This window comes from Phasianus colchicus, chromosome 4 (assembly GCF_987193195.1).
Source record: "Phasianus colchicus chromosome 4, bPhaCol1.hap1.1, whole genome shotgun sequence".
Lineage (NCBI taxonomy): Eukaryota > Metazoa > Chordata > Aves > Galliformes > Phasianidae > Phasianus > Phasianus colchicus.
In genome coordinates this window covers 50,211,729-50,227,734 of record NC_143439.1, presented here as the reverse complement: position 1 = coordinate 50,227,734, position 16,006 = coordinate 50,211,729, and the positions used below count along the sequence as shown (strand labels likewise).

The 16,006-nt window shown below is 41.2% G+C and overlaps 1 protein-coding gene across 21 annotated transcripts in view; it reads right to left on the bottom strand.

The window, feature by feature from the left end:
* The window catches only part of APBB2 (amyloid beta precursor protein binding family B member 2), a 166,852-nt gene that overhangs the window by 7,372 nt on the left and 143,474 nt on the right, over positions 1-16,006 (bottom strand). For 20 of the 21 annotated variants that reach the window (XM_090139517.1, XM_090139522.1, XM_090139518.1 and 17 more), the window contains 2 exons: positions 2,861-2,975; positions 741-828 (listed from right to left, as the gene is read on the bottom strand). In XM_090139517.1, the coding sequence (XP_089995643.1) occupies positions 741-828; positions 2,861-2,975 (203 nt within the window). Of the gene's footprint in view, positions 1-740; positions 829-2,860; positions 2,976-9,803; positions 10,028-16,006 lie in introns of those variants that run through there. The other variant, XM_090139529.1, reaches the window with a different exon arrangement.

Genomic DNA, 16,006 nt, shown 5'->3' with positions numbered 1-16,006 from the left:
TAAAATCTGGAATCTTTTTAAGATCATCCATTTTAATATGTTCAACACAAGCTATGAGTAATCAATACTGCTGTCTAGCAGAAAATTACACAAGTTGATGTATGGATTAGGAGTAAGGTAATCAGGATGAACTGCTGCATCTGAAAGCATCTAGTTTCCTGTAAAGCTAACACATGGTCCATTTATTCTCCTGGAGAATTTTCTAAACAGCAGCTATTAAGTTTTGACTAATAAGGCATGCAAAGGCAACTTTCTTTTGCCGTGGGGTAGGAGAATGTGCAAAAGACCCTCAAGGTGGATGACAACCCGCTTGTATCTTTTGCCTTGGAAGCTGCCAAAATTGTGGTGAAACCTGGAAGGAGCAGTCCTACATGAATCCATGTGATTGACTGAAGCATATTCTGCTTTTAGGGCAAATTTGGCTGATTTGTGCAGTCTCAAGAAGTACTTTGATACTGGACAATATATGCAAGTAGCCACGAGTAGACAAACTGTGTTTGCAAGAGTTGTATTTTAAAATAAAAGACAGAATGTACAAACTGACATTACTTAGCAGGACTGTGTTACTGTGAACAGGATCAATACATAAAAATGTTTAATACAATACCAGCTTAGAGTCAGATACAGTGGTTAAAAGACTCTCCAACCAACAGGCACCATTTTGGTCAGAAACAGCATTAGAAATAAAAGCATATCTGAAATAGCACCATCCCATGGACATGAGCAGTAACGCATGGTACCTTGCAGAGGAACATCAAGGGTGACGTTTGTCCTCTCCTGCATTGAACTGCAAGCCATAGCTTTAGCATTCTTCCGTTCAGCCATAATCTGAATAAGATAGTGATAATGCAGCATTTTTTTTTTTCAAAGATGTTGTAAAATAATAACTCCAAGTATCAGTCTACTCCTATTAGAACTCTAATTTCCAAAATTAGTCAGAAACTACACGACAAAACAAGTTATTCTTCACAAATTACTTCAGCTTGCCCATGGCTTATTCACCATTATTTATCTACATACTGAACTTAAGTTCAAGACTAGATGAAAGAAGAATGGAAGAGTTAAAAAAACTAGCCATTTTTATCAACAGAAAAATTGTGAGGAGTAATATTGCAAGAAACAAATATTTAACACACAGAGAAGTATGTTCATTATTCATGTACCTCTCTGATCTATCTTCTGCTGCATGTCATTTTTTCTTTCATTTTTATGTTTCTTCTGGCATTAAAAATTCCACGCAAAATGCAACATGTTCCTCTCCCACAATACAAACAAAAGAGGAAAACACTTCAAAACAATCACTTTGGATGATCATTCCCTATAAATACACATCTGGGAAGGGTCCCAGGGAAGTTAAGGGAGGTTTTCCAAAATATGAAATATTGTTATCTGCTTCTTTAACACTGATGATCGTTGGTAGTAATTAAGCTATAGAGATGACTGGAGTTCCAGGGAACGACACTTGGTCTGAAGATACTTCTGGCTAATTTACCTTTTTATTTATTTTTCCTTTCTCCCTTTTTACCTTTTTTTTTTTTTTTTTTTTTTTTGCTAGGTTTCATGTTTTGGAAGTACTATCTTTCATGGGGACACATGGCAGTATTCCCTCTTGAGGATGAAAAATGATACTCCCCAGCTTAGGGAGAAGCCCTGGCTCAGCAAAGACGTCAAGTATGTGCCAGATAGCAGATGCTAGGTGCTTTGCTGAATCAGGATTGCATCTACTGCTGAATTATGAAGGAACAACTCTCTGCTCAACAGCACCATTCTCTTTTATTCTCTGTTACTATTAGCTGTAAACGTTCAGTCACTCTGTGATCCGGTATTGCCAGGAATTTCATGCCACAATTACATGACGGCTTTCCTGCCTTTCTGACAGCAGAAGTCAGATACCCCATGCATTTACTTGATGTTGTGCTTACTGGACAAAATAAACTTTTGTAGGGATGTACTTTTCCCTGCTAGACTTGCTAGAAAAATCTGTGAGAGCTGACTTGGAGGAGAAAGATGAGAGACAGCAAGTCCAGGCATCTCCAGTGAACCACTGCTGCAGTGATGCTGTCCAGTGGCACCCGGAATGGTCCCTGCCACTCCCAGCCCCACCAACAGTCAGGGCAGCCTGTCAGTATATTTTTTAAAAGGTGAATGCAGCCTCAAATCCATAGCTCAATAAAAGAAATAAAAACAGTTTCAAGCACTCTGGCTTAAGTATCTCCCTATAAAGCCTTTCAAACATTTTTTTCAGCTGTAAAAGATGTGCTGTCACAGCACTACAAGACATTGCCATACTGAGGACACTCATGAACTGATCACGCAAGAAAATTAAAATTAATAACCAGGGAATGTTGGCAGACTAACATAAAATGACTGAAGAGAACAGTTGTCTCCAGTATTACAGACAGTGCTGCTGCAGGAACTAAGATCCTTCTATCGTTTGTCAGCTTAACTCTCCCCCTTCTCCCTGATTTATTTTAATTGGGCAGCATAACACTGGCAACTATTTTCATGCCTGTCCTGCTTAAAGCGTACCATTCAAACAAGGTCTAATTTATTTACAAAGTTACACACCACCACTGATCATTAATTAAAAGGATGTGCTCTTTTTTCATTTTCAACACACAACTTCTTTATTACACAAGAAGACTCTCTGTATATATGCTTATCAATGAAATACAAGTATCACCATCCTCAAATCTAAATGCACATCCTCCCACTGCTCCCATTCCTTTGTATCCTTTACAAACTCCCTGTATCATTTCTGGCTGCCAGAGATATAAAGCTAACAGTGTGAGGTTGCTGACTGTGTGTATTACACTGAGGCTCTCAACAGACTTGTGCAGATGACTTTACACCCACTTACCTTTGAGCAGATTTCGTGTAAACTTGTGGCGATGGCTTTTGCTGGCGTGTCACATCGAAACACATGACATTTCAGAATTCTGGTGTCTTTGTCTCTTGCCACATATGCAAAGTCTCTGCACAAACAAAATGAATCGACACATTAGAAACAGTAATACCTGCAGTCATCTCTCCTTTAACATGTGTATGTTTCAGCTATTAGAGAATAAAACACATCTTAGACAATGCAGATCTACAAATTTAATACACTGCATACCTATGAAAAAATACATAAGCATTGATGATTAATCTATATAATTAAACAGCTCATTACAGTTTCATAACAATTTATTGAACACAACACCCATAACTCCAAAATCAATTGTAAATACATAGAAAAATAAGTACTTACTAAAGGCAAAGGAGAAAGAGAATTACAGGATAAGACAAAAAACACATGCAGCTTTTAAATGCTAAAAGAATGAAAAATGGCAAATGATGGTCTAGGTAGAAAAGGAACGCATTTTGAAGGACTATACAAAAGTGTTTAAAACATGCAGATAGTAATTAGAGATCTGGTTGCATAAGGGAGATGTGAACCTGCTGAGCTTTGCTCAAACTAATTGGCCTAAATATCTGACCTTATTTTTTCAAAAATTAAATAAGGATTCTCTATGAAAGAGATTTTCTGCACTGTTCCAACTAGTCGCCTCAACAGAGTACAGCCTTCTAAAGCCAGTATGGTGCTTCCTCGTTCTCAGGCTGTTTAAGTGCTGATGTGCTTCTGAAGAAGTCAAAGCATGAGCACGGTGTAAAGAAAGCGTCAGGGTTGGACATGTTAGATACTGAATTCAGGGCTGTCCCTGCTCTAAGAGCCCATCACTCTGTCCCTGTAGTGCTAATTTGCTTCACGACCCTCCTGGGATGGAGGCTAATTCACCCTTTCACAGAGGAGGAACCTGAGGCTGGTTCTGCAGCACAGAAAAGCACGCCAGGATGCTGATGGCTGATGGAGAGCTGGACTTCCAGCCCCACAGCAGACAGGAGCACTATCCTGAAGTTCAGCACATTGCCTGTATTTAGTGTGGCAGTGCTAGGTTTTGTCAGTGATGAATCCTCACAACAAAGGAGTGGCTGCCCCTAGCCTGGATGCTTATAGGCAGGTTGGAGCTCTTCCTCTGCTTTGGTGTGTCTGCATGTGTGACACAGGCACCCTACCAAGGGACAGTGCTGGAGTAATGACATAGGCATGTCTTAACCCAACAACTCATGACTTGTGGCAAATCCCACAGCAAAAATCCCAGAAGAGGTTGTCTGTTAAGATGCCTGGAGGTCTTCCCATTCCAGCCCCACTCCCAAATACCTCAGCCACAATCTACAAGAGCCTTTCAGCACTTTTTTCCCTTTTGCTGCACTGCAAGTTCATCAAGATACTGAACATCCTGGGAACAACTGAAGTATTTTTTCTACACAAGCAAAGCCTTGCTTTAGAAGGGCTCCTTCCTTCCTGAACATTTTGAAAATAAAATAGAGATTTCCATCTGGAATTGCATGCAAAACAAACATGCTGGCTGTGATCTTAGGTGCAGGCTAGCAAAGATGCACAAGCAAGCAACCTGCTGCAATACCTCATTGTTGGATCAAGTCCTGTTCATTTGGTGTGATATGGCTATTTATTACTATTTGGAAGCATTAACCTCAAATTGATAATATTCCTTCAAGGATGTGTAAATGAATGATTTACAGGTTCTTTACAAGATGAGTAGTTGTATTACCCTGCATTGTTTTGCTGAGTAGCCTGTGCTATGCAGACCCCCATTCAAATAAATAGAAACCTGGAGCCCAAGGAGCACTGCAAAGCATCAGGATGAGATGGGGCCATTACCTGTGAGGGGCTGCACAGACACAGAGTATAACTTGCACCTCCTGGTAGCTTAAAAGTTATCAGCTAGAAACTTGTCATTAATAAAAATAAGATAGGACAAAGCGAGTATTGGAGGTCTGGATGACATATTACATTGCCAGCCAAAACCAAGTTCAAGCAGCCTAAGAATGGCTGGTCTGATCTCAGCAGTGAAATGACAGGGCTGGTAGGCAAAGCCTCCAAACGCACGTCAGGAAGCACTCTCCACCACAGATGTCTTCATGCTCCTACTGCTTCCTCTGGCATTTGCCCAGGGATAACAAGAAATGCCTTTTCTCCACCCTGTGAAGTCCTACTCAGGCACCATCAGCCTGAAGGAGCAGGAGAAGCAGCACTTCGATGGGACACTGTGTACCAAGCAGCCAGGAGGCCTCAGCCTCAGACAGTCTGCTCCTGCTGCTACGGTAAATATTCCTGCATTAACAGGACACATGTATAAGCAAGGTGGTGTGAAATTACAGTGCAATTACAGCAGCAAATGAGACACCAGCTAGCACATCAATCTTGACTACTGAGAGCTAATAAAGCCCGCATGGCGGTGTTTGAGACACACACACCAGTGCCTTACTTTAAGTACCTGAACAGCTTGAACAAAGTAAATCAGCTAATTACATATGGAAATTGTGAACATGCATAAACCTTTAGATGATCATCTGTAAGCCTGCTGAGGCAGAGAAGGAAATCCAGGCTCCTCAAAACCGATGGCAGTGTATCACACATAAGTCTGCCAGCGCCAGCTGTTTTCAAGTCATCAATCAAAATTAGCAAGCACATCATCCACTTCTGTTTTGACAGAGCACAAACAATACCGCTGATTCCCTTAATTCCTGAAGTCACCTACCTGCCACGCTCTGAGAAGCACCCCAGCAGGCAGGCTGGCAGCAGGGACCTGATGCAGCCTGGTGTTGTGAAGCACAGGGAGAGCAGAGCTCTCTGTGGGAAGAAGGGCATGGCTTTGATCACTCCGTAGTAACTGCTCCCAAAACCGTAGCTAACAGAATAAAACTCTGGAGCAACATTTCCCTACACAGGACCAGAAGGCAACAATTTATTTGTCCAAAGCCTTGAATATCAAGTAAACCCCAAGACTACTCTCTGATGCTTCTTTTACTTCAGATCCCTTCTGGGTCGCTTACTCTGTAAACCTTCATTCCACAGCAGCTCACTTGAAGCTGATTAACATCTAAGTGAGATTTATAGGCAACCGGTCCCTTCAATAATGAAGAAGTGCTGAGTAACGTGCTTGCAATAGAAATTTATGGAAAAGGGCAAATACCTCCTCACACCGTTCCCTTGCCTTTACATCTTGCTAGGAAAACAAGGGAAAGAAGAAACTGAGAAGCCTTTAAGAAATCCAGGGCAGGATACAAAGCTAGCACAGAATGAACAGATCCCTATCTCATCCAGATGGAGTCTTGCCATTCTCCGTGGGATGTGGGCACATGTGAAATTAGCAGGATTTGAACCACAGCTCCCATTAAAATTCCCTTCATGTCAGTGGGGAGAGCAGCAAAACGTTTAGTGGAAGAACAGTGTATTGCATATCTATATTCCTACAAGTTCACAACACAAGCAGATCCCAGAAGGAGCACTGGGATTTATTTTTTAATCATTTGCACATACAGTACCTTATCCACTAGTACATTTCAGGACATAGGAACTGGTTGTAAATTAGTAGCCTGGAAAAAGCCAGAAAACAGATAGAAAATGTATTTTTCTGCACAACCAGGTAAGACTGGCTCTGCTGAATAGTTTAAAATACAACTGAGAGACATTTTAAAAAGCAATTAGAGAACTGCAAAGATAATGTAAGGTGCTAAGTGGAATGGAATTTCATTTTTATTTGCTCCTTTACCCTCCTTAATTGGCAAATGTCTACAGTAATTGACTAGAACTTAGATAGCCATACCTATTTAACACCTGGCTAGGCATCACTTAGCTGCTCAACCCTGGATGAATATAATCACACTAAATGTGATTTATGCTAATGCTGTTCTGTTTGAATAGCAGTCATGGCCATTTGCCACTATTAGGCTACAGTCCTAGGAGACATCCCAATTAAGTAGGGCCTGAAAAAAAACCACATTTTCCACTGCCTTTTCTTACTTTTCCAAAGGAGTGTAGAACTGCATTAACCCTTATTTAAAAAAAAAAAACAAAAAAAAACAAAAAAAACAAAACAAAAAAAAACTAGCCTTGAACCTGGAAATAAGGAAATTTCTACTTTTTCCAATGAAAACTGAATTGCAAGTATTTAGAACAACTGTATTAACACATGCAGGAAAATGTAAATTGCTTTGCAGATTTATGTATCACAAATTTTAACAAGAATCCCTGAAGAAGAAAATGATATCCTATAGGCTCAGCTTAAAATTGATTCAAATTCACCCAAAAGTGCCTCCAGAAAATGACTATTTCTATATACCAGTGTGCACTGTATGGATGCCTTGTGTCCATGGGGTCAAAGAGCACACCCTGCTGGGCTACAGTGAAACAAGCTCCTGAGCCCATAATCTTCAGATTTTGCTTTGCTTTACTGCAAACAGCTGCCCAGAGATTCGTGGAAAAGGAAGGAGAAAGGAGAGAGGGGAGGGTTGTGGAAAAAAAACAAAAAGAAGAAAAAAGGGGAGAGCAGCCACCACAATGGCAGAGTGGGATCAGAAGCCATCTGGCAGGAGGCTGCCATTCACACACAGTGGGATAGACAACACAGTGTCCACGAGAGCAGAATAAATGAGCAGAGGAGAAAAGCAAGGAAAGGGAGAGAGGTCACATGAGAAGAAAAGGGGATAAATATTAACACCAACATACCCATTCTTTCATGAGGCTTTTTCCAAGGCACAAGTATTCTAATGTCACAATGGCAAGCAAGGTTAGGTGCAGGAAACCATGCAGTAAAGATACATTACAAAAATTAAAAGATCTTCTGGCAATTCTAAAAATGTACAAAAGCTTTGCAATTCTTCTTTGCTCCAACAGCTCCAGTTTGCAGAGCTCTTGCTGCTCAATCCCAACCCAGTATGGCAGGAAGGTCCACCATTACACATCCTGGTCATGAGTTTTTGGCCTAGGTAGTTAAGATCCTCTCTGAAGCAGACAGAGATATCTAGGAGTCTTTTCTTATTTCAGTCCTCACAGAAAAAATAATAATAATAAAAATAAAAGTGTACCCTTGAAGCAGTAAATCAGTTCTGCATTTATTAAATTCTCCTGAAAGGGCACTGGAACAGTGTAGCTTGTTTTTCTAATTCATGCATAAAATGCACAGTGCAAATTATCCCCTGAAAGGCTGAGTGTGCTTCATTTCTTGACAACGTCACTTGCTAGCTTTGTGCAATACTCAGAGGCTTTAATCTGGCAACCCTAAAACACACAGCCTCCCGGTTACTCTTTGATGTTTTATCGTTGCCACAGCTCTGTGCACATCCAAGTTAGTTTGTTAAAACCTTCCTGGAACCAATATGTCCAAAACCCAGCCCTCTGGAGCCCAGCACTTTCAGACTTGAAACTATTTGCACAATTTCTACTCCAATTTCCTTCCAACATCCTGAACCTGACACAGCTGCAGATACCACTCCCCATGTGCCAAGGCTGGCTGCCACCTCACTGTGCAGGGCAGGGGACAGGCCTGCTGCCACTGCCTCTCCAGGCACAAGGATGCTACAAACCATGCCCCTTTTTAATACCAAGGTCTACATTCCACCCTTTCAGAGAAACACAGATCTACATGGTCACGTCACGAGTCGAGGTCTTGAGTTATGCCAAGGCGTGACTTAATATCCACACTCTCCTGATCTATTCACCGTGTCAACAAAGTGCACCAACAAATACTAGAACGTTAAGATTTTTGTTCCATGCTAGTCTTCCTTGCTAGCCTCATCTCATGATCACATGGCTAAAATACTGCTTTCATGGACAAGACAAGGAGGACAGCCCATCACGTTTGATGGGATCACCACCAAGACTGCCCTTGAGAGTCCATCTCAAAGTGCTGGCGAGGTACCGGCGAGAGTAAGGCCCCAGTGGAGCACGCAGTGCTCCCACAGCACATGCCTGCAGGTCCTCAGTGTGCCCTGCAGAGCTTGGGGCAGGCGTGGATCATGGCTGCTCCTCAGCTGCTAGGCAGACACAGCAAGGCAACAAGAGGAGCAGCAGCTTAGGCCTCAGCCCAGTTTTTACAAAAACTGAAATGAAGACAGACCTTCAGTGACTGATCGTATGAAAACCAGCGGAGACACTGACCACTGACATTTCACTGCCACCAATTTTTCACGGTGAATTTCTTTCTGCTTAATTGCTTCACAACATTAATGAAATATGCATGGGCAGGAGGCTACCCTGCACAGCACAATTTTCAAGGAGAAAACACACAAATGAAGCAACTTGTCAAGTCCACTGCAGCTGCTGCTTCTACTTGGAAGCATCACAGACTGCTGGTTTAACTCCTCAGGATGCCCAGTCTAGCACTCTTTGTGAATGCTAAATTTCCTTAAAATAGATGAACGTGTTATTATGCCTATGAACTTCTAAACAGCCTCTCTGCAGGAGATCCTGCAAATTTATTTTGACAAATTAGTATTTAGATATTTTTAACAACACTTCTATCTTCCAGATCTAATTGGAAGATGTAGGCTTTTGTTTATAAGGAATATTTGAAGATTTAATAAAGAAATACATCAAGTTGAGCTCAAAGCACTACTACACATTTCAGTGAAGAAGACAGCAGACTGCGCTAGAACAGTTAATCTCTCCTCTGAGAATCTCTTTGTAAGCAGTGCTCAGTAGTTCTCCTTTGCTCTTTATTATGCAGACAGAGAACAAGCAATCATGCACAGACACTACCCACGAATCTGCTTGCAGCACACTTCTGCTAGTGTTAGTCTGGGAGGATCATCACTTCCTACATGCATGAAATCTACATTAGATTGCAAAGCCATAATGAAGGAAGTTCAAACATTTCCCTAGGCCAATGCTGCCTAAAGAACTGATTAAAAACCAGTCAAGCCTGGAAAGCATTCTCATTATATTCCACAAAGCAAACCTGAGCGTCTGCCCGCATCTCTCAGCCACATTCCTTCCACACAGTCCCAGCATCAAGTCCTTACAATTTAGAAGAGCAAACAAAACCCGCGCCACATCCGCGAGACATGATTCTATCAGCAGGAGGCCCTGGCGTGGCTGCAGCCCTTGTGCTGCAGAGCGCGGGACTACAATGCCTCGCTGTGTGCTCCCACCAGCGGGAAGCGGTGTCAGGAATCCCAAAGGGTTCCTTTGTGCACCCAAACAAATCAAACGTGCTGGTGACAGCTTTTCATCTGACTCCAAGGACAAGTGACCAACCCAGCTGCATTCAAAAATCAAATGCCAAAAATTGGAAGTTAAATGTCAACATTTCCAACTGTTGCTAAAATTAGTTCTTAATGTCCCCAGCACTCAGTATAACTTTTTTTTTTTTCTTAAAGAAGAGATTATAATGAATTTTCCTTCATTTCAGAACACACAGAGTGACAATGTCTAAATTCAAACACCAGAAGTCAATACCAAAATCCACTGCATACCATAAATTTAAATTGTTCTAGTACTTGAAGGCTTGAGATATGGAAAAAAAACACACAGTTCAACTTGACAATACTGTTAATAGCAAGCTGAAAAGGTGGCAGAGACATAAATGTACCTCATTGCAGTTGAGTTTCTGAATGACAGTATTCACAAGCAAACTGATATGAGCACTATTTGGTGCATGCTGGAAAGATAAACACAAAGAATAATGGGAAAATGAAAATCATTTACCTCTCTCTGAATCCACGAAAGCATGAAGAAAGAGAAAGAGCAAGTTAGAAAGCACTCACACAGACAGAGTTCCAGCAAAAGATGAGACAGAGTAGCTGAAGTGTGCTGCACATTTAATATTCATTATTTGTTTGTAGCACAGTGTATCTAAGTGTCCTGCAACTATTTGCCTTCAATGCTTATTTTGGTTGAATCCTGTTGCTCTCAAGCTTGTATTTTTGGCAACATGCAATGAAGCCAACAAGCATCAGCTGAGTTTAGTGAGGCAGGACAGACATATCAGCACTGGGAGGTAATTGAGCTTAAAATATCACACACAGATAAGGGAAGTAGTAAGCAGTAAGCATAAATGGATACACAAAGTGCATGAACCCTCCTTCTTCCAAAATGACACTACTTAAAGCACACAAACAAACAAACAACTTAAAGCAAAGAGAAAACAAACAATTCTTCAGACCATGAACAATTTACAGTGTTTAAAGTGAAGGAGTATACAGATCTGCATGAGTTTTTTGAAAGCTTCTTCCACAAGCTCAGGCTCTGAATTCACTTGTGCTGCTACATGCACTGCAGAAGTCACGGCCTGGGTGACCTCCTCATGAAGACACTGAGTTGACAGCAAAAGTACAAAATCCTTGGGCACCCTCATCCCTGAAGCACTGCAGCAAACTCAAGCTTTCTGTACAACCCTTTCCTGAAGGACAGGGACAGACTGCTCTGCTTGGGGCTGCTGCCCCTTGGCTGGGACACAGCTCCCCACCAGCTGGCCTTGCTTCAGATGGGGCAAAGGAAAGCCCCACCTGAACATGAGGAACACTCGTGTGTGGAGGTGTCAAGTAAAGACAGTATGTGGTTTCACATGACATTTACACAAAGGGGTGACTGCACTGGGAAACTAGATAGGCTGCTGCCTGCTTCTCCCCAGCCCTCCCTGAAAGCAGGACAGCACTACATGCACATGGCAATGCTGTCCCTATGGGGGTAAACACCATTCTCACGAGAAGAGCTACTTTCCACAACTTTTAATGTTAGTAAGACACATGCTGAGGAGCCATCCGCTGCAAAGCACATCTGTGCATCCAGCCCTCTAACAGCTCCTTGCAAACAGTATCTTCCAGTCCCCTTTCTCCCCATGCACTACAGAGCCCAGCTCTCCTAAGAGAGCACCTCTAGTGACCACCTGAGCATCGTTCAGGCACAGTACACAAATGTGTGGGATCCTACATCATCCAAGTTTGCTCTGATCAAGAAAAAAGTAGTGAAGTAGAAAAATCACCCTTCCTACTTAAGTGCAGGACTAAAGATGGCATGCTGAAGGGAAGGGAACTGACTCCTGTCAGACATCTCACTTCAGTGAGTTTGTGAAGCATACAGAAATTGATCTGTTGCTTGGAAATGGCTTAATAAGTAGATTCGGAATAAAAGCAGGCTTTCTAAGCCAGGTTTTAACTAAATGTGCATATGGTTAGCTAATGCACCATTCAACGTGGGAGCAGAAGCTGTGCAAGGATGCATATGTATATAGCTAAGGGTTTAATTGCTGGATACCAGCTCCATGAGCCTTTTGCAAAATGGTGGCACTTAAATAATGTTTTAAAGGAAATGTTGGATTGTATTTTTAAAACACACTTTTTCAACACAAGAAAACATGTCACAGCCAGGAGCTTGAAACTTCAGGCTTAAGAAAAGCATGTGCCTACTTCAGCAATGACATGTGAGAAGAGCTAGTGACGGTATCTACGCAAAGGGGACCTCTGTGGACCTCTAGAAATCCCATTTTTTACACCTGGAAAATATAAAACTGTGAAGTATGGAGTTCTACTAAGATTTCATATTCACCCCTTAGAAACATAGCACACACACATATCCCTGAAATGATTTTAGATCAAAAATAAAGCACTCAGTAAATATGAATATTCAAGCACAGTTAATCCTTTTTGTCATATTTGCCTAGAGAACAAATCCACATTTTACTGAGATATTTGCCCTTTTAGTACCTAGATCATAGAAGAAAAATAAACACATTCAATCTCCTTCAATACCCCAAAACAAAATTAGTAAGCTTGACAGATACAGTTCATAGTGCATGACGTTAAGAACTACTGAAGCTCTAGATGTTATGATTCTTATCCTCCCTCATTTAACCTTACTTCCATTAAGCTATGCATTTATGTCACAAAAATAAATATAGGTGGCCAATAGAAATTAACATCCTTGGTAAAAGGATGCTAGTTTTATTAATGCTTTGATCATAAACATCTCCCACTTTTATCAAGGTAGCACAACAACATACACAAACTTTAGAACATTAACTCTCTCCCAGGTTTCCTACAAATACTTTTGTAATACTTTTCTTTTGGTCCTTCTTGAGCATGTGCATATTATACACTGATCAAACTTGTAAGATACTCTGCACAAACTCCAACATACCTAAGAAAACAGATGCCAAATTTTGGGATGCTTTAGAGACTACCACCAGGCATTAGGAATGCAAATAGCCAATGTGAGCTAGGACTATTCTCAAAAATAGTGTGAAATGTATGCACAAAAAAAAGTGTACTCAAGAATTCCCCAGCTTATTTATTTTTAATTTTTTTGAGGCAAGCAAGAAAGACCACTTTGCTCTTCTGCTCTGGTATCTTGGCTATCATCCTCTGTATCCTGCCAGAGAGCAGGGTACACAGTTTTGAGCACACAGAAAATGGCCTCAAGCATGAATGTATCTTTCTCACATGAAACCTTGTGATCTGTTTTTCTTCCTGCCCCTTAATAATTTTTTGTTGTTGTTTCTTCATTTGCAGGATCTAAATTGTGACCTCCGTATTTAAGAACAAATTCAGGCTTCCTTTTTCTCTTGAACTCACTCATTTGCTCTAAGCAGAAGGCCAAGTTTCCAGTAGAAAGAAAAGCTGCAGCTCCTTAAGCTGCTGGCATACAGTTGCTTTTAGAACACAATTCATCTCTGACCTATTTTCCTTGTCAAAAGAAAACAGAGGCTGCTCCTGAGAGAAGTTGATGACAAATTGCTCTATAAAGGCTTGATTCAGCCATTTAAATAATTGTTATAGTTACTTTCTGATCCTGTAATGGATTTTTTTTTCCTACTTAAGGACTCCTTCAACTTAATATAACTGTTTTCAGCACTTACAGAGTCGAGGTGTATCTCCATTGCCCAACATATTCTACAAGGTAGCTAGTGAAAGCAGCTAAATCAGACATAAGAACAGTATCTGTATTTCCGTAATGATCATTCTCAGATACTTTGCAATGGAAACATGAGCCTCAGTCTCATTATAAAGAAGAAATAACCCAGGGCCCTCTGCTCTGTTTCCTTCCAGGTGGTGAACTTGGCAGCTTCTCCTTTTCGATATCCAGTGGTGACTTGTTGTGATCTTCTCAACCAAAATCCTGTGCACACCTTCACTTCAGCTCCATGGGCTTTCTACTGGGCTTTGCAGAATCAATAAGGATTTCACTGTGCCTCTCATGAACACTTGATAATTTAAGATGCTAAAAGTAGATCTCAATATTGCAAATATTGAAAGATTTTTTGAGCATGGACAGCCTTGGACTCTGTATTTCAATGCTAATTTGATAATGATAATCATAATAGCATTATTTTAACTTCCCACGAGAATATAGTTAGTTTCTCCATGCACTAATCACTGGCTTTACATGAACTGGACAAACAGAACAAAGGTTTTCACTGGAAAAATCTTTCAGCAATTTAGATACAATGTACCAGGAGAAAAAGAAAAAAAATAAATAAAAGAGAGAGAAGAAATGTCTTAGACTTAGCAGATTTTGAATGTAACAGAGTTAAATACAAAACATGGTCTGCTGGTGCAAACTTGAAGGAAAATCTGTTAATTCCTCTACCATTAAGCAATGTACAGTGGTACAGCTGTAAACACCATTGTAACTGCAGGAGCAGACACAGAGAAAAAGAGAAGGAAATGCAGAAAGGTAACAGAAAAATACGATCAGTCAGGCTGCTGGGCTTCCCCAGGCAGTGAGGAATGATTGGGCCATGGCTGTAGGACTCTCACACAGTGGGATGCAAGCACATCAAGCAGGAATGCAGCCTGCTTCTAACCAGTTAATTACAGCTTTCAAATTAATCCAGTAGCTCTTCACAGAGTGCTTTGTAATTAATGAATTAATTTCACACAGAAAACTACTTGCCTGCGTTCCCTTTACATCTGGTAATTCAAATAGAGTTGAATGATTTATCCCCCCCCAAAAAACAACCAACCAAACAAACAAAACACTAAAAGAAATGCACTACAAGGCTAAGAAGTAGCCATGGAAAGTTTTCAGTTTCATGACAGATTATACTGATGGCACAAAGTATCAGAAATGCCCTAAGTGCAGCTGAGTAAGTTCTTCAGTATGGTGCTCTATATTCTTTTCTACGCTGATTGAGTTAAAAGGGTCAAGCCACAGCCTGACAATAATGTGAGAAGATGAAATCTAGAGAATCATGTGAGGACTGCTGTGCAGCATTTGAGATTCATTTCTGAGGGAAAAAGACCAAGACCTCTGAGAAAAACAGCCCATGACATTCCAGCAGCCAGAGATGCAAGAAAGGAGCACCCCTTCCAGGGAACAGCCCCAAATGGACACTTCCTTCTTACTTATCCCCAAAAACCTTGGGTTTGGCACAGCAGTAACATGCAAGTTGCACCCTTGGGCAAGCTGAAGTGTAATGCAGGCTCTACTGGAAGGTGAATAATCTGTGTGGCTCAGTGGCAACACCCTGCTCTGCAAATCACACCCTCCACCTGACACTCATGAGGCCCTACCTAAATTTCTGCAAACAGCTTGGGCTCAGCAATTCTCAAGAGAGACAGACTGGAGCAAAGAGGCGCGACGCTGCATGTGCAAGTATTAGTACTTCCCTGCATCTGGTAGAGTGAATTCAAACCTTCAGCCTGACCACTTTTGTGACTGACACGTTCAGCTCACAGTGTAGAGAGGTTAACACTTTACATACCTTCACTACTGTAGCTTCCCTTGGAGTCTGGCTAACTGCATGTTCCTCGGTTGACTTTTTTGAGCAGATCAGAAAAAAATACAGCTACCACAGGTCACCCACACCACAAGCCCTACAGTCCTCAGACAGCTCATGTGGGACTGCACACAGCAGTCAGCACTGGCAGCCTGTCTTGTGATAATGACCAACTGAAATTTCTCTGCTTTCAGTTACTGGGGATTTTATTTCTAAACACATTTTACTTGGATAAAAATAGCGATATGTGGCATAAGCCTTTCTTCTTTATCTACAGTTGTAAATACTTGTCCATGCGTACCTGCTGAGGCACAGAAGAGGTGTTACTCTGGTTTCCTGGTTTATGATTACAAAGTACAGTAGCACTCCAAGCAACAAAATGTTTATGTAAAATGTGGTTGCACCTCAACAATGTAACATAAACAAATAAAGGGAGCAACCTT